The sequence below is a fragment of the Styela clava genome, chromosome 2, assembly GCF_964204865.1.
Source record: "Styela clava chromosome 2, kaStyClav1.hap1.2, whole genome shotgun sequence".
NCBI lineage: Eukaryota > Metazoa > Chordata > Ascidiacea > Stolidobranchia > Styelidae > Styela > Styela clava.
In genome coordinates this window covers 30,549,338-30,569,053 of record NC_135251.1, presented here as the reverse complement: position 1 = coordinate 30,569,053, position 19,716 = coordinate 30,549,338, and the positions used below count along the sequence as shown (strand labels likewise).

Here is a 19,716-nt window from a genome sequence, read left to right as displayed (position 1 = left end):
CAAAAATATTATGTTTATCATTTCATGTATAGATCAGTAAACAAACAAATGACTGACTTTTCGGACCAGACATTTCTCGCCACATTTCCTATCATTACGTGGCATAGGACCGTTTGAGTTATGATTGATATTGATTTTTAGTAGGCTAACTAGGTAGTCTCATAATTATGATAATATATAAACACATATGATAATATACAAACACATAAAAAAATTTCGTTCGAAGTTGATTTTTGAAATAGTCATATTGACTGCTGAGCTTATTCTAATAATGTCTACTTATATTGTATTCTTTCATTGTACTGATGGAAATGTGACAAATTAAACAATGTGCTCAAGAATTTGAAGAAATGTACAAATATTGCAACTTCCATTTTTTTTTCAAAAATGCCTCTTTCTTCGTGTACTTTGCGTTCTATTTAATCCTGAATTTTTTTTTTTCAAGTATTCTTTTGCTAGCTGGCGGTATATCCATAATTGGATCAAACTGCAAACAAAAAAAAATAATTTTCCAAAACTACTTTTAGTAAATTGTCGTTTTCTGTTTGAACAACCGATTCACTTCAAAAGGTTGAAAAATGTATTACATTTAGATAAAAAATAACTTACAAAATTTTACAATTATTCTTAAGCGTTCGAGGGCCGCATTGGAAGTGCTCTGGGCCCAATGCGGCCCGCGGGCCGCAAGTTTGACACCCCTGAACTAGAGGATCCAATTATGGACCGGAAAATGTTGTATCAGGTCCATCAAACAGTTTCTTTCTCCACCGAAACCCATTGCGGTCGGTTGTATTTTCTATTTGTGTCTATTTTTGATTTTGCACTGGTAGACTCGCCAAAGGAACGTTGTCGTCAGAAGTTTTGGATTCAATCTGTAAAATGAAAATAAAATGAAAGTGGAAAAAAGATCAATATTATTCATAGTTTTTATCAATGGGTGAGCATAATATTTGTCAGATCAGCTTTTCGGTGTCTGTGAGTGATAATTGAACGTAAGCAGTTGCGTAATGCTTCCTAAGGAATATCGTAGCTACTATCTGACCCATTGCAAGTACCTCTTGCATCATTATCATCACTTTCATTACAGTTCAAAATGAAAAGAATATCATTACGGTAGCATTATACACTCTTGCGTTTCCAGTTTTTCGCGAGCTGTTTGATACAACGTCGTTGGATACAACCGATGCCATGTTATATACGGTATGTCAGTCGTTGGTTATATCAATGACATTAAACAACAAATTATGTCATTGGTTATATAAAACAAAATAGAAATTGTTAGCTCCGGAGCGCCACCTGACCGGCATATCGGTGCACGAAAACTGTACTGTGGAGTATCATTGGGCCTGAAAACAAGTGTTGTTAAGGACATTAGTGCAAGGGTTAATCCAAAATCTGTGCGATTTGAACCTTAGTACAGAACCGGTACCTACGGTCAAGTGCAGTTTTAAGTATTCTGTGGCATCTGCAGCTGCCGCAAAACCATGTCGGTATTTCCATACCATGGCCGCTACGGCCAAACTCATGGCAACTGACTTTTTAGCTGCCACAAACCAATGTCGAGCTGCCGTTACCGCGGCAGCAAATTGAAAACCAATGGCAGGTAAAATTTTGCTGCCGTAACCGCGGCAGGTGGGCCGTAAAGACAAGGCTGTCTATTATGGTGACAAATATAGGGTAAGTTGGAACGTTTTTCTTATGGATACAGTTTTGATTGATTTGGGGTTAGGGTTTAAGTAGATATAATTCCACATGATCAATTAAAATCTGGTACATTATTTTGTGAATATACCGGTAATACTGATTACTGAATTCTGAATAGCGCTATAAAACCATGGCAAGAGCTGCCGCGGTTCGTTCGTGGCAGGAGCTGCCATGAAGTGGTAAGAACTGCGCCTCCCTACGGTAGTACTGTACACTGATATAATAGACCGAATCTGTTAATACAACAAGAGCTGAAGCATAGAGCGTGTGAATGGTGTAGGATCTGTATCGAAAGTGACTCCTCTCTGAAAAGCTTCAAGATGTCTTGGAGTCCAAGTCCTTATCAGGATGACATGTTTGCTGATGGGCAAGGTGAGCACTTCTTTCGTAATGCGAATATTCCTGCCAATCTTACGCTTTATTACCGTACTACAATACAATTTGTTTTGATCTTTCGTCTACAACACAGTCACAAATAAAGAAAACACAGACAAGGGCTACGTAAAGATCAGGAAAATGGGCATAATCTAGATAAAAGCTTTAGCGAACAGTTTACAGCGTTTGTGTCCATTCACCCACACTTACACATGTGAAAACATGTCACGACAATCATACTAAGATAAATTGAAGAACAGTGTAAGAAGAAAATCAAATTTACGGGCGAAACTTACTTCAGTAGCCTACTTGTAAATTTGTAAATAATTTTGATGAGTGAAAGTCGTGGAGAATCCAAAAAAAATTACGGTAGAAGTTATGTGACAGTACCTGTGCCGAAATGCAAATAGGGTGGCTTACCCACTTTGAGGCCACGACCTATTTGCGGCCATCAACTTTATCGATCTAATTAATGCCAAAAAAATTAGCGAACCGCGACAATATTTCTCACGTGTTATCGTCCACTTGTCCCTCATAGCTCTGCGAAATTACACTAAATGCGGCCACAAACAAAAAAGTTGCGACCGAAAACCCGACCGTAGGTAAAATATGGACCATTTTTTCATGTCGCCAACTACCCATTGTCACATTAAAAAAACTTGAAAATTCATACAAATATAAGAGATAAAAAGATGAAATTTGCCAAAGGGGTAGAGTTGTGTTTCTTTTAACCATCTTTAAATTTTGGCGTTTCTACATTTAAAGGAGTGGGGGAAGGGTGGTGCGCATTTCCAATACGTCGATAATATCTTTGTCGACCAATTTGCGACCACCGTGTTTTTGTCTGTTTGATTGCTGTGATGCGGTGCTTTGTATATAATTTGACGAGTTTTGTTTGAAATGACCGTGTTTCCTAAAATATATGACAGTCAGAAATGCAATTAGAAGCCCAATTTGTTCATGCATGGCTGCGTATGCTCTAGTTTCGACGCAGCAGAAACGTTGTTCAAGGCTTGAAATCCGTGGCCGCACACTGGTTGTTCGTTTGCAAATACGTCTTCCGAGTGACGTACTTTGGTGGTCTGTATAGCTTTAAACCCCTGGTCGTAAAAAGTTAATTCGAGATTCAGCGTGTAGAATAAATGCCAATGCACCTACGTTGAAAAAATTAACGGGTTAGAACTATTGGTTTTTGTTTTATAGAGGTTTGAATGAAATCGTCCGCAGACTGGCCACCCTACCAATAATAACATATAATTCTGTAGTTGATTTGCTGCTGTTTTTTGTATACAAACAAATCTTAAAAGTAAACAACAAACTCAAAAACTCAATAACTAATTTCGGACTTTGCTTTTTATTTAACAAAATTAGTTTGAATCTAAAAGTTTCTTATTTGAAAATTTGTAATTCTGAGCATTTGACGAAAATGATTAGAAAATTAACTTAGTTCTGACACCAATTACCGAACCAAAATCTTCACTATGCAAACATCTCGGCTTCTCTGAACAGTGAAAAACTCATCTGATTTTCAGTCCGGATATCTCTTTTTCCTTTTTTTACATGAGCTTCTTCTGAAGATGTCACTTTCCCAGATCTTGGATTATAGATAAGTAGATAATGGTCCTTGATCGTTACTAGATTTGATTAAGTTTGAATGATACCTATAAATCTATCATTGCTCAGTTACAGAGTTATTGTTATTAGTTTACTCTGTTGTTGGTCAAAGTAAGCACTGCAATAATTTTAATAGGCAATGCTCACACTTTTCAAATTATAAAATTCTTTTGTTTTAATGAGTTCAAATTACAGAACCATACTAATGTATACTTTAATAGCACTTTTCATACTACATTTTTTTTTCAGATTTTTCTAAAATGACATCTTCAGAGCAGAATAAAGTTATTCGTTCTCAGTTACCAAGGTAATTCTACCATCTTTTTGCTTATTTTGATTTGAGAATGAAAGTGTATTTTTGCCAGCAATTTGTAGATCAGATTTGTCAACTTTAATTCATATGAATAAGAAGTTTCAAAATACAAAATCAACATTGGTAAATCATATAACGTCTATGATAACTCCATCATCATGTATTTAGAACTTTCTTATATGACATTACATATATTTAAATTTTAGTGTACAAGCTCTCCATGCTGGTGGAGGAACTACAATTCGTCGAAAGCGAACTACAAAGAAAAAATCAACAAAAAATAAAGTTGCAGCTGATATAAATGAGAATGATGAAGAGGTAAGAATTTTATTGTTTTTCAACCAAAATGATTTTTTACATTCCATTTCCAATGCACTAGATATTAGCTGTTGATTCATTTTCTCACTGTCAAACAAGACATGGAGTCGAAAGTCGAGCATTTTTTTTCGTTTTACATGTGAGAGCTGTATTGACATTTTCAATTGAAAGTCGTAAATGTCAGTAGGCCTATTGAAAGGGTTGTGTAGCGTAAACTTAAGTCGTGCGTTCGGCTATTGCAATTTGGAGCCGTTTGTCAAAATTAGGTTGAAGCAGTCAGTTTTTGCTTTTAGCTCAGAATTCAGTGCTTCCTAAATTCAATAGCCTAGCAAGAGCAAAAAAATTGAAAGGTGTTGATTTGATCAATTTTGACGGTCAAACCAAAAACCACAATGGCTATGGGTTTCGAGCTGGAGTCATTGTGATTTTAAACCAGCAGTCTAGTCCTGCCTAAACCATTATGTTAGCAAATTATAACTTACATTTTGCATAGAATACTGGTCGTCATTCTACTCCAAAAGTATCAGGAATGGGTGATGTTTTGTTTGAAGATTTTTCGTGGAAAGATGTCGAAAATTTGAAAGAACTTACCTATAGTATGGCAAGGAAAAAGCAAATCAGGTGATATATAATTGATTTCACTTTAATATGTGACATAAACTGTGTAGTGTGTCATGAGTTTATATGCTGGACAAAAGTTGTCTTTTCATAGAAATAGTCATTGGTTAATATTCTTCAAAAAAGCTTTGAAACTTCTTGGTATTTTGTCATTTAGATGAATAACCTTATTATTGAAGTCACCCTTTGTATATCATACTGTCTAGGTCATGATGTTATCATAGTGTCAAGGCATGTTACTATTATTAATAAAGCAGAAATGGTTGATTATCAAATCAGCGAGGTACCAGTATCTTCAATGTTGTAAAAACACACATTGCATTTAATACATTGTAAATTTATGTGTTCACTGAAGCTGAATAACTTGCTATTGCGGAAATTTTTTAAATGTTGTCTGCAACTGCAATATAAAATAATTTGATCATAATTAATAAAAATAAATATTTTTGCTTGGGAATATGTATCTTTGAATTGGTGGATTTTAAGAAGCAAAACTAAGGACAAAGTCAATATTGTGTTCAATGACTTTTGTCATTGTCCATGTCATGCTGATTTGTTTTTTGATTTCATCAAATTGAAATGTTAGAAAGGAGCTATGATATTGATGATAAATGATAAATTTTATATCAGAGGAGTAAACACTAAGTCTGCTATGTATTTAGATGGAGAAATGGTATTGTAGGAAAACTCCTGTATTGTAACAAAATTTTCAATACCATATTTCAAATTCAAATAATTGCATTCATTTGGATATTGCTTGTGAAATTGTATTTCAAATCATGCAATGCTTCTATTATATACGCGAGATTTCAAGATAGTGTACATAACAATTCATGAAGTATCCACAACTGAAAGTATGCTTTAGTTACAGCAGATATATTTGATATTCATGTCAACATTCACTTTTGTATGAATTTCATAATTCTATTATAAGATATTGACAAAAGAGGTTTATTGTTGTCGAATGAAAGAGACTAAGTTGCCTATAGATGAATATAATTCCAATTACAATAAACAGTATATTTAGTAATACAATTGGTGTTTTTGAAATTTCTTGTCAAAAGCAACCCATAGAAATAACTAACAATACATAGTAGAGACTAAAAAGCCTGGTTTCGCTTAATCGAATTATAAATCAAACTTTCATCAATACCACTTTCGTAATTGGAAGTTTAGTTTGACAAAACCATAATATTGTATTAAAGCATGTGTTGATGGGGTATGTTCCTAACTGCTGCAATGTATAGTGTCAGTGTGTGCAATTATACTTATTATATATTACTGTTTTGCTTAAAATTTGTTCTAAGATTTGATTTGAAGAAAGTATTTATTAAACACTGTAAAGGAGATGGAATCAATTAATATAATCACGCTTTTTGAGACTGAGATCTGAATTATGTCCTATTGATTATTTTTGTAATTAATTTGTTTATACCTTACATAATCTAATTACTGCTGACAATTCATGACCAATGCTCAATATATTTTTGCAGAAAACAAGTTCAAGAGAGCAGTGGTCTTACTGTTACATCTGGCTGGAAAAGGGAAAGCAGTCTTGTAAGTTCGGCTTAAATATTGAAATTCATTTTAGTCTAGTCGGAAGGGAAAATTAAGAATTTCATACTTTTTGTCATGTCTGAATTCAAACTTATATACAATGACATACATTGGGAAAATTCTATGCAAAAATACTTTTATATTTTGAAGCATTGCAGTCGTGATCTAACTTTCAATTAGTGCAAAATTTTGTTGCTTTGCTACCATTGACCTGTTGTTATAACTGAAATGTTCATCAAATCAAGTGTAAAGTTTTGTTGTTTTTCCTTCATTTGTTCTTGCCTTCATTGTACTCACAATGAGAACTCTTAGTCATTGTTTACTTTGGTGTTTGTTGTTAGAAATGGAAGAGATTCAAGGAAAACACCAATGAAGTCTTCCGCTATTGTCAATTGTGGAGATCTTCTATTCACGAAATTGAAGGTGTGATTATTTGATGTTTTCATTGTGGTATCATGTGATACATGACGTCACATCATCGAGTGTCATTTTGCGTTTGTTTTATTAACATGTTGACCCATTCTATGAAATTTCCGTTTATGGCTTTTCATTCAATTTAACAGGCTGTTTAGTTAGTGACGAATTGAGTCACTTTTATTATTACAGGCACCGCTCTTTATGTTTTCATTAAAAAAATTGAGAATAATAGAATATACATTTAAAATTATTTAAGTTTGTATATATTTTTTTCACTCTAAAATCCTGCAGTTCTTATAATTTGTATATACATAATCAATGACACATAGCATGGTAGCCTATGAGAAATGAGTAGGAAAGTTTATTCTTTTTAATGCAGTACATATCTTATGCAATATTTGTATTTCAAGAGAGATGTAGGCTATTAAAAATTTTGACTGAACGAAATTAAAAATCAATAACAAACAGGTAAAGTGTTGTAAAAATGGTAATACCATTCTGCTGTGCAATCATAATTAATGTCATTTTTCACATATCACATAAATAGATGTGATTTGACATTATTTCGCATAATTTTCACATATATCTTGACTTTTCGCAGGTTATTGAAAATATTTAATATTATGGAGTTTGCAATTAGAACTTCTATGTTATCTGATCCTCGTAGTTATTATTGTTCTATTATTTCCTCTCGTAAGAAAATTCTTTTCATCAACAACAATATGGATTATACATGCCATGTTACAAAATCTGATGAAATCAATTTGCATGTGTTCAATTTCAAGTCCAAATTTTGTTTTTATACAGGTAGATTCGGGAATGGAATTCGTTCGTACTTCGCTTTCCTGCGTTGGCTTTTTCTACTCAACTTATATATATTTACACTTGTATTTTTCTTCATCTGCGTTCCAACAATTATATTTGAAAATCTGGATACCACTTCAACTGTAACTACAACTACAAACAGTAATTTGTTTATTTTTTTGCTGTGTTGGATTCTTCATATCATAACTAGAAATTTATATATTTTCCTATAGTGGGTGTGGCTAAGTTTTTTTTTTCAAATCTGATTGGTCGGTGTGTTAAAGACATTTATTATTATACATACGTACGTCTTAAAACATGAGCTTCATAAAAAAAATTGGAAGGTGAAGATAAAAGAGATCATTCGAATAGAATTTTTTTTTAAATAGTACTTTCTAACAATTTAAAAAATTTAATCCTTATATGTGTGAAATCTCAATTGATAATATTGATTTAGAATATAAAACATTTGTTCCACGCAATTAAAATCAAACTTTTCAAGGTCACAATCAAGCTACAAATGAATACTTTGAATTGGGTTGCGCGAGTCTAACTTTACAAAACTGCTTGTCTGAGGGAGTCTGACTTTGGTCGAACGAAACATTACAGAAATACATTTGTGTTAGTGTGCAGCTGGACTCTTTAATTGGATAGAATTTAAATGAATAGTTTGGAATTTTTGATGATTCTTGTTCTCACACTTATCTGAACTTATTTATTGAATTTTTAGCCACAGAGCAGTGTGCATACAATCCATACAATTCTACTGAGATTCAACCATTCTCTCAATATATTATATGGTGGTTTACTGGGCAGGTAAATATGAATTCATTTTATGCAAACTTCTGATTTGTGTCAAATGTATTTATTCATTTTATCCTGAATTTTTTTTATAAACTATTCAATTTTTCCCAAACTAAATTCTTTAGACATTCCATATTACTTGTGTTAACTAAAAAGCTTTCTCATAAAACGATTTCAAAAACTTCAGCAATATTCAAATTATGACACAGTATATTGACAAAATGAAACGTTTTGATGGTAAAATTTAGTTGTTTTTGTTGCCAATTGTTTTCATCACACCGGTTGAGTGCTTCTTTGTTATGAATAATTAAAATAGGGACCACTTATGCTATTCACATTTTGTCTTTCAATAAAACTCTGTATTTAGCTATTAAGCAAACTATGTAGTTGGAAGAATAAATCTATTCTATTTATTTTAATTTTGCCTGATATTAATAGGTTTTGTAATGGCTAAAACACTCAAATTCTGGTCATTTAACAGATCCAATTCTCTGTTACTTTTACTTTTCTCTCCGAAGTTTATCAGATTCAAAGTAAAATAGTGGTGGAAACCTTCAACGTCAGTAAGTGGGAGATCCTTCATTGTTCAATTTTTAACCGGTCATAATTTATCAGTTTATTACAATTTGACTTGGGTGTCCTCAGTCCTGGACACAATAAAAGTTTATTTCATATTTGTACTAAATGGTAAAATTTAAATTTCTGTTTACAGGGTTTCATGGAGAACACTCTTCTCTTTTATGGCTATTATGAAAATACTGTAAATGCTTTAACATCAAGCACATTTTCATATAATATACCACTGGCCTATATCATGATTACATTTTCCTACTTCTTGTTGAGCTTGGCTCTTATTGTGAAAAGGTAAATATGAATGATATTTTATGATTATTTTGTCAGCAGTAAAATCACAATGACTCACTCTGAAATCAATGTTGTGACAAGAACAACAGGCAAATTAATTTTTTTATGGTTTGCTATCAGCTAGACATACAGTATTCATAAAGTTCAAGATTTTTTACTGTTTCCGTACAAGGCATATACAGTTTATTGGCCCTATTACTAACTATTGTATAAAATGTAAAAATAACTCAGATGTAAAAAAAAGAAGTGAATGAACCCTCATTAAAAAAACAGGCTAATTAAGATATATTGAGAATGGATTTCATAAAAGATTGAAACTATAACAGGAATTTATGAATTAAGATTTAGGAACTGAAATATTCTTGTAAGACCATTGAGAAGTAATTTTACAATTCAGATTATAATGAGTTTAAACTGTTTCAATTGTTTCTTACAGGGCAGCTGTCGGTGTGAGAGAATCTCTCATTTCTGGAGAAAACACGTTTTATGCATACTGCAATAAGGTGTTTGGTGGATGGGATTTTTGTATTACTGACAGCAGAGCAGCTGGATTGAAACATCACAGTATTAAATATGAACTTGAGGTAAGCTGGTTTTGGAAGCAATTCTGAAGACTGTGCCATATTTTGGGGCACGTTTTCTCTTCTATGTGTAAATATGTAGCAATGTTTTCAATGAATCAGGGGTAAGACTAAGATATTGATTTAATATAACTTGTGGATGGATTGAATTTCCTAAATATTAATGCTACACATACAAATGTTCAAAAAAGAAAGATTTTTAAAGAGGATCATGGTTTACAAAATTTAATTCGATTAGCATTAAACATGTATATCTCAATTATAGACCTCCAGTTGATATTATTATTAATGGTTGGTCTATGTAGGCTAAACATATATAGAATTAGGACTCATTTCCTGAAAAGCAATTTGCCCATATCTACCCTTTTCTAACAAGTGCATAATAATTAGGTAAGATGTGTCCAACTGGAATTGAAAGGACTTAGCATTTTGGAAGCACTTTATTATCTTGGTTTTACAATTGCATATGATCACCATATTTTCAGACTGATTTGGAAGAAGAAAGAATACGACAGAAGCAAGCAGCTCGTACTACTAAACAAAAGGCAATTTTGTACACCAAACGCATTCTCATTAATATACTTGTGTTGGCTGTTTTAGCAGGTGCTCTTGCTGGAATATATTTTGCAGCGGAATATGCTCTTAAGGTATTGCAAATAGATTTCATGCTAATTTTAATTCCAAGGTTTTAGACGCTGTTCGAATTACAATAAGTTTCATGCCATATTTTTATTTCACCACAATTACTTTCCTTCTAATGCTCACAGTTTTGGCGGAAAAGTGTTATTTACCAATTCTTATCTGTATTAATAAAGGTTATGTTATGACATAGGTATAACAATACACACTGTTGAATCAATGGTGACAAAAACACCTCTTTTTTGTATAATCATAACCAAAAGTTTAAAGTAATCCAAGACGCTTTGGCCAAAATGTATGTTTCAAATGTCCTAGGTTCCGTTTTCTAGATCAGGGCTACTCAACTGGCGGGCCGCGGTTCGAATCCGGACCTTTCGAGTATTGGATTTGGACCGCACCTAATTATTTATTTTGGATCATTAGCCCAACTTTTTGAATTTCCTATTATAAAATGACTTTCATAGTTTTGGATATATACGAAAAGAACTATAACACCATAATAAAAAGTTTAATTTGCTACTAATCATTAGTCGCTCGAGGAAGTGCTCGTTGAAGGATGCCAAAATATCATTTCTGGAAAGACCGGACCCAAATAATTTTGAAGTTTTGTTTGCGGACCTTCGAAAAAAATAGCTGAGTAGCCCTGTTCTAGATCATCCTGTACTTTTGTTGTCTCAATTCTTATAGTTTTGTTTATTGTTGATATTGAATAGTATATTTGTATTCATAATTGTTATGTTAAATCGCAGCATTTTGCCAATTGTATTGCAGTAAATCTGCCAATACTTAATGGAATTACATTTTTTGCTTTTGTATTCGCCATGCGGTACTGCTCTTCTGTTTGTGCATATTCAATTTGAGCATGTTTTTCCTAATAGAATACGTCAACGTATGATGATGAGTTTTTTCTTGATCTTCTGATCACATATCTCGTTTCGATTGTCATTACTGTTGCAAATTTTCTTGCTCCTCTGCTTTTTGAATTCTTGATCATATATGAAGACTATTCACCGGCTTTTACCATAAAATTCACGCTTATAAGGTAAGTGTTGACATTTAATTCAGTTTCTGATGACTGAGAAAAACCTTTTATTACCTTTTCCTTCTTTTCAACAAATACTGTTGAATTTAGGCTAGGTTATATTAACATATGAATTATATATTATTTTAGATTGCCTAATTTTAAGTGATGATGCCTCTGTAGGAATAAAAATTGTGCTGGTTTTTCTTAAAATTTGGATGTAAATTGGTACCTGAAAGAAATAAATAATCCCAGTTTTATTATTCTTTTTAGCCAACATATAATATGATTTGGCGAGATTTTACTTTTCTATATTTTTTTAGTTCAATTTTTTCTACTAACAATTATTTTTGTTTAGAACTGTTATCTTGAGGCTTGTGTCAGTGATGTTTCTGTACATCGTGGTTTATTTTCAAATCAATTGTGAAAGATATTCATTCATCGATAATGCAGATAGTAGGAACTGTGGATATTGTGATGGAATGCCTGTAAGTTGAAAAAATGTTTTGTTTTTTTGGCAGTAGCCATCTCTCAATTTTAATAGAATTTGATTAAAGCAAGGCCGTGAGCACTCATTCAGAAATAAAGAAGACTCACCTCTGAACAATAAATGCCAGTTAGCTGGAGACTCTGTCTTATAAATTTCCACTTACTAATCTTCCTGAAGAAATCTTTCAGCCTAAAAAATTTGACGGTCATTTCTCAAAGCATTTTATAAGCAAATGGACATCAATGATACTCGCTCACTCAATCGTAACTTATGAATTGCTAAGCTAAGTGAAATTGTATTATTACGGAATAATGTTATATATATTAGTCTGACATCATCCACAAATCTATTTTTGGACTCTGTTCTGTTTAACGTAATTACTGGCCTGTTTGTTTTCCGCTATTGACCATCCCCTTGTATCAGAACTAATTTTATACTAATCTGGCCCTGATTACAGGGAGCAAACCTTGTTTTGACATTTGATTAAGCTATTGACTTGCTACTCTTATCATGAGATAAATCATCCTTTGTTATTCTAAATTCTATCTTTTATATTACAGTGTTGGGAGACATACATGGGTCAAGAGATGTATAAATTAACAATATTGGACTTCTTTATTGTGGTTGGGGTCACACTTTTTGTGGAGTTTCCAAGAAGGTTTGTTTAGTTCCTGATTGCAATATTTGCTACCGTTGTCTTTGTTATTCAGTCAAAAATACTTCTAATAACAGGCTCTGTAAAATGAAGAATTTATTCTGTATGGAAATATTTATTTAGGATCAAATAACCAGGGATTATGTCTCATCATTTCAATTTAGGTTGATAGTTGACCATTGTAACTGTGGATTAGCTAAATTCATCGGTCATCAAGAGTTTGCGATTCCAGTTAATGTGCTGGACATTGTTTACGCGCAAACGGTCATGTGGTGAGTGCCGTGTAGTGTGTACATTGCATGCCATTGTCGATTGCATGAATTACCTTATTGTATGATTAATACCCATAATAATAACTACAGGTTTAAAAGTAACGAGCAAGGTAGTAATTTCTATGAGAGTGTTCATGTTTAGTTAAATCATAAAAATACAATCAAAGGTATGTCATGTTTTCTAACATTGACAAGTATCTTCAAGAAAAAATAGAAAGCAGAAGATTTGTCTTGGGATTCCGTCCAAGTCTGTTAAGGTAGAATCAAATAGCTCAGTCACTATATGGGAATGCTTACTACCAATAGTGGGTAGGATCAGAAGCTACCTTATGATTTCACATCGCTAGACAAAGTAACGAAGATAAAAAGATTTATTTCAGCAGATCCTTGAGACAAGAATGTTTAGATCAGAAATCCCTGCAGTTTTATTCATCAATTCATAACATTCAACATTCCTAAACTTAGTTATTTGTGCATTACAGTCTCTTAGTAAATCATGGACATGCAAAGATTTTCAAGCAAATTGGCCATCAGCAGTTTCATATTCCATCCAATGTTCTGAGTTTAGTTTATTCTCAGTCACTTGTATGGTGAGGAACTCGTTATTGCCAAGTTTTTATTTTTTTTTAAGTGAGAATAATGTGAGGTGTATAAGATTTGTTTTAGAGTTATATATGCATGCTTGTCTTGTAGTTTCTGATTTCATTTGTAGATGATCATAACTATCAGCTGCTTATTAATTTGTTATTGAATGAATGTAAATAAATAAAATTTCCCCTATTCTTACAAAATAGTTTGCATGATTTTGGTTTCTGAAATTTTCCAATCGTAGTATTCATATTTTTAAATTCATGGTATATATATTTATTAGGGTGACCGTACATTTGAACCCATGTACATTTGAACCCATGCGTATATCCACGGGTTCAATCTATATGCGGGTGCTAAAACCCATGGGTTAGGGTTAGTATGGGTTTAACTATCCGTGAAACAAAAAAAATTTCATAGGTGCAATAGCATACAGGTGAAATTGTCATGGGTTCAAATGTATGTGGGTTCAAATGTAATGGAACCATTTATTTATGTTATCAATATTTGTCTCTCACATTATAATCCTAATTAACAAAAAGGAAAAAAGTCTAAAGTCCTAATATGTAGTAAATCTCATAATTAAACTTAATGTAAATCAGATGACTGACTGGTATTCTGTAATTCTTTTTTAATTTTTCTTTTTCAGGATTGGTGCATTCTATGCGCCCTTGTTACCTGTGATCGTTGTCCTAAAGTTTTTTATATTTTTTTATCTGAAAAAATTGACATTGATGTATAATTGCAAACCTGCACAACGGCCATATCGTGCGTCGAGATCTGGTACTTTCTTCTTCTTAATACTGATGTTTGGGTTCCTGGTTGCTGCTATTCCAGTTGGAGTCAGTCTTTCAATGTAAGAAATATTTCACTCTGTTTGTGGGTGCATTGGTCTAGTAGTGCAGGTGCGCAGCCAGGATTTCAGGGGGGGTTTCAAATTCCTATGCAACGGTTTCTGAAACAGTCACCGCGATTACGCGTTTGTTAAAAGAGTCAATTTTTCGGCATATAATGACTTTTTGTCGCGTGAAATATTCAATTCATGACAATTACGAGAATTTAAAATGTCTTTCCAAATTAATTTAATTGTGTTCGTTTTGACCCACAGTTGCGTCGATTAAACAAAAGCATTAATTTTCTAAAATATCACAGCAATCCACTGGCCTAGAAAATGTGTGGAAAAGTGTCTGATTATATTCTGTTTTGATTCTTATTTTTGCGAATTCGACAAATTTGAACTGTTTGTGCAACTTCGCTCTATCGCAATGCTGACTCAGATTATTTTTAAGATACCCGATAGAAAAATCCCTAAGTCTACGATAATACCCACAGACTAAAAATTTATTTTGGTACAATAAAAATTGATACTTAACGCTAATAATCATATGTATCATCATGATCCGAGAAAAAGTCGCGACAGGGCCTGTTGGTAATTTTCGAATGAATAGGAAGATTCTTTTCAATTTGAATCCATTGCAGCTACGGCATGGTTTCAAAGCCAACCAATCATAATGTGTGCTACAGGCCAAATTATGCGACAATCTACAAAAGTCTACAAAAGCGGTGTGATACCAAAATAGAATGTATGACCCATTCATGTGTTAGAATTGTGGTTTCTTTGTAATACGATTTCCGAGAATTGAGAAACACAGTCTGAATGGACACAGTCATGACAAAATGACAAATTATGTTAATTAAGTATTTTCTCATAAAAACTGAGAAATATAAAAAATTCATGAGAACTGTAACTCATGCTTTCATTCTAAATAATAAATATTCTGTTTTCAATATGAAGTATACATAATGTGAGGCAATGGCTCTATGATTATCATGAATACAATTGCAAACAATACATTTTTACTTTAAGAATAACTCCAAGCAACTATTGTGGACCTTTTAGAGGATTGGCAACAATGTTTCAATCTGTCACGAATGCCATAAGTACATTGCCTGAATGGTTGGCAAGTATATTTTGGTTTATCGGATCAGCTGGATTCTCAATTATTATTGGAATCATATTATGGTATGTTTTGCACATGTTTCCAAATATTATGTTTCTTCAACAGGGCTGGTTTGATAATATTGCGATTGTGAGAAATAATATATAAAAATATATTTACCCTTGATACCTTTGCAGTGGAACTGTCATTGCGCGATTGTAAGGTTTACAACAAAAATGAAGCGTTACCCTTGTGTGGAACTTTTTTTTACATGTTTTAGCATGTTATATCTCTTTACTGTTTTTACTAGTATCTGTGTATATAATTCAAAGCGTGCAATGTACTTTGCCACTCACTTTATGGAAGGCTTTTGTATTTTTAGTTTGATCTTGTACTACTATGCTGCATTGAGTTCTGCCCATAAAAAGATGATCGAGTTACTTAGAGAACAACTTACTTTGGTGAGTATTGCAAGTGTCATGTAATCTTTATTGTTTATCTTATTAGGCTAATAAACACAATTTATTTGTAAAGAAAATCATAAGGGCATGTATTGATTTATACTGTCAATGATGAAATGAAATCAGTATGTGTAATTTTCTGTATGAAAGAAGTCTAAGGGGTCTCTTATTGTCCATTTATGATATGCATGCATGAATGAACTATGAGAATAGTTGCCTAGAATTTTGTAAATAGAAATGTACATAAATTTGAGTAAAATGTACATCTTAGAATAATATAGGTATGATCATTTGAATTTGTGAGAAAACAATTTTCGAGTGGAATACTTACCATTTAGTACACAATCACCGAACAATCATAGCTTCAATTACGAGAGCCTTAATCCCTCCATACTATCAAACTAATAACTGTTTGTAATTACAGGAAGGAAAGGACAAGCAATTTTTGTTGAAGAGAGTCAACGATATGCAGATGAGGTTGTCGGGAGTTGCACCTGAAGATGTTCAATACACGTACATTTTTATTATTATGAGCATTGTATTCTAATATAAAGCAGATCATCTCATTCAGGGTGTAACAAACTGAAATGCTATATTGAAATGAAATAATTGCACTGGACAGCTGTATGTTTATGATGCCCAGAGTACTTTTAGAAAACCTACACTTGCCTGGCTATGTATAAACATAGCGATTGTTCTTATTATAATATGTTGTGAATTGGTAGATCGCGGCGAAGATTTAAATGCCATTCACCTGGAAAAGCTTGTAATTAGTCTAATATTTTTTTTGCTCTCAAGTCTGCAGCTATTTTTTTTTTCCTTTTAGGCGAAAGAGGACCGCTCACGTGGCTAAAGATAAGAGAACTTCTGGATTGGCATATGAAAATGAAGATGCCCGAAGTTCTCCGTCTGGTAGCTTACCTGGCCAGACATACGATTAGTTCAAAGAAATTGTATAGTTTCATATATTTATGTACCTTTATATATTTTGGTTGCCATAGCAGTATTGTATTAGAGCTACAAACAACCATGTCATCAATGGTTTGGTTGAAATATCTTGCTACATAATATTGCTAATTCCTATACAACAACCTATGGCACATGGCAATTTTTCCAGTATCTGATAGTCTCGTAAAAACACCCTTTTTCAAGATTTCTAGTCAGCTCTGTAGTTATCCGATTTTACTATAAAATTGCTATTTTGAAAATTGAAATTGAAAATTATTTTTTTTTCACTGTAGCTGTTCTTGTTCGATGTAATAAATTTCACAATTTTGCTGACGTGATGTCCAGTATTAAAGATTTATTGATCTATTTGCTATTTGAATAAACTTCATTTAGACTTTTTAGCATTGTAAATGAAAACTGATAATAAGTTTTTACCTGATTCTAAGTATGTCTAGTTTCATGGCTGTATGTACATACATCTATTGCAAATTGGTTACTATGATGTTTGAGTTCCTATTTCTCGAACTGATTGTACAGCGAATGCTCGTGTATATGAAGCCCGCATGCGTTATTGCTTTATTCAGAGGTTGATTATTTTCATCTTCAACTTTAATTCAATGTTATTATTTTGCTTTCAAACGTTGCGTTAGATTTGGATAGTTACGATTCATGTTACAAAGGTGCTAAATTTTGGAAAATGAAACTATGTAGTTTGAGATTGGTGGCTTGACATGCTACTTGCAGTGGCTTCTAATGTAGGCTTTGCTAAATTGCACTCTCTATATTATGCTTACATTCGCTTGACAAAGCCGAAAATGCCAAGATAGCAAATCAGTGATTATCCAAGGTATGTTGCTGAATCACGATGTTGTCTGCTATTTTTTTGGCCGAAAATTATTTTACATTGTTGTGTTTGTATTATTCGTTGTCCACTGTCTATTACTATTAGCTATGCCTATATTCTATTATATATCGTATTTTGTTACTCAGTACTTTTTAGGCAGTGGTTCATGTTCCTGAAAATGATGCATAGCAGGTAGGGGTTGTAACATTGTCGGGACAAAGTGGCATTGAAGTTTTTGGAATTGTACCTTCTGATTGACTGTATCAATAATTTTTGGTTCCATTACATTTGAACCCATGTACATTTGAACCCATGACAATTGCACCTGTATGCTATTGCACCTATGGAATTTTTTTTGTTTCACGGATAGTTAAACCCATACTAACCCTAACCCATGGGTTTTAGCACCCGCATATAGATTGAACCCGTGGATATACGCATGGGTTCAAATGTACATGGGTTCAAATGTACGGTCACCATAATTTTTATATTGGATTGGAAACCACTGCCATTTATTATATAATAGTTCCGTACTGTTTCCTTTATGACCACTGTTTCACGTTTGAAGAGGAAAATATAGTTGTTAGTTCTGTCTTTTATTCTGTGGTGAATATTCTAGTTAACAAAGTGTTGGGAGAGAGCAAGATTATGATCGTCGGAAATCCATTTCTCATTAATATAAATACTTTCGGTGGGAGACGATCTCGACTGCATGCTTTTGATGTTTTATCAAGTATATTATTCATAGAAAAGAATAAGCAACCTGGTCTAAAATTATGCGCAAGCTATCAGAGCACATTTGCCAGCTTCGAGGAATAAAAATACGTCTTTCCAAATGTTCACGCATATTGATTTGGAAAATTAGACGCGAAGGGCGTAAAGGAAAAAGTGCACATCGACTAAGCCGTGGTTAGAGGAACGATTGTTTATCCATCGACTGTTAAAATGAAGATTAAAACGATATCAAATGACGTAACTGTATAATACCCTAGGCCGGACTTTCAAAATAGACCAGATAATGGCGGATGGTTTCTTACTTAGGCACTTTTCCCTAGGCACGTCTACGTGACATCATACATGAAACTAATGAGATCATGCCAATTAGTTTTCCCAAATTAATTATCTATATTTAGAGCTCTACTCAAAATCATTTGACGTCGCAATATATCAAGACATACTGACCAGAAGGTGGACAAGAAAGTTAGAATACGTAATGAATTTGGATTATAATGATTCACCGATTATACCCATATAATAGGTAAAAACCATTCTCCCAGATTTCGGGTCGTCTTTACTCTGTTTGGGATGATGTACAAATCTCATTCGTACACGACCTTGCGACAATCAACCTATACAAAATGAACAATAGTTGAACTTGAGACTGTAGCCTATGTCGTAACATCAGGAAAGAAGAGGAACCGAGAATAGTAGTCTATGGCTTCAATGTATTCAGCGATTTCAAACACGTATCATATATATTTGAAGTGTACATTTTGCTGTCGGACATAAGCGTAAAATGTCATTCATTATTCAGACAATAATACTAAAATTAGAGATTTATTCTTATCATTGTCTCGTGACACTTCAGGCTAAAAAATAGAATCGACTCACGTACCACATTAAAATATGCCGCCGGCATATTCGCTTAAACGTATCGACCTACGTGATATTTGGTATTTAAGCGTACAAATCTCGAATCATACAATAACTTTGGCTACATAGAGTGCCCATTCGTTCAGTATAGTAGAGGCTATATTGTAGATGTAGATGATCCTATTATTGCTAATAATGATAACAAATACCATAAAATTAGTAGACTATGTGGTGTTTTATGTAACTTTTTAGTCGTGTTGAAGTGTTGTTTAGATCGCAAGCAAACTAGCACAGTT

General features: G+C 33.0%; 1 protein-coding gene across 1 annotated transcript; it reads left to right on the top strand.

Annotated features, from left to right (window-relative positions):
* Window positions 1–1,274: 1,274 nt before the first annotated feature.
* LOC120335705 (transmembrane channel-like protein 7) lies at window positions 1,275–18,426 on the top strand. Its single transcript, XM_039403284.2, has 21 exons — window positions 1,275–1,436; window positions 1,908–2,076; window positions 3,943–4,000; window positions 4,213–4,324; window positions 4,818–4,945; window positions 6,436–6,499; window positions 6,841–6,922; window positions 7,724–7,882; window positions 8,451–8,536; window positions 9,237–9,388; window positions 9,825–9,972; window positions 10,455–10,616; window positions 11,487–11,650; window positions 11,988–12,117; window positions 12,680–12,777; window positions 12,939–13,046; window positions 14,284–14,490; window positions 15,502–15,657; window positions 15,957–16,035; window positions 16,460–16,548; window positions 16,862–18,426. Exons 2-21 carry the CDS (start codon window positions 2,025–2,027, stop codon window positions 16,974–16,976), a joined length of 2,349 nt encoding a protein of 782 aa, XP_039259218.2. The 5' UTR covers window positions 1,275–1,436; window positions 1,908–2,024; the 3' UTR covers window positions 16,977–18,426.
* The last annotated feature ends 1,290 nt before the right edge of the window (window positions 18,427–19,716 follow it).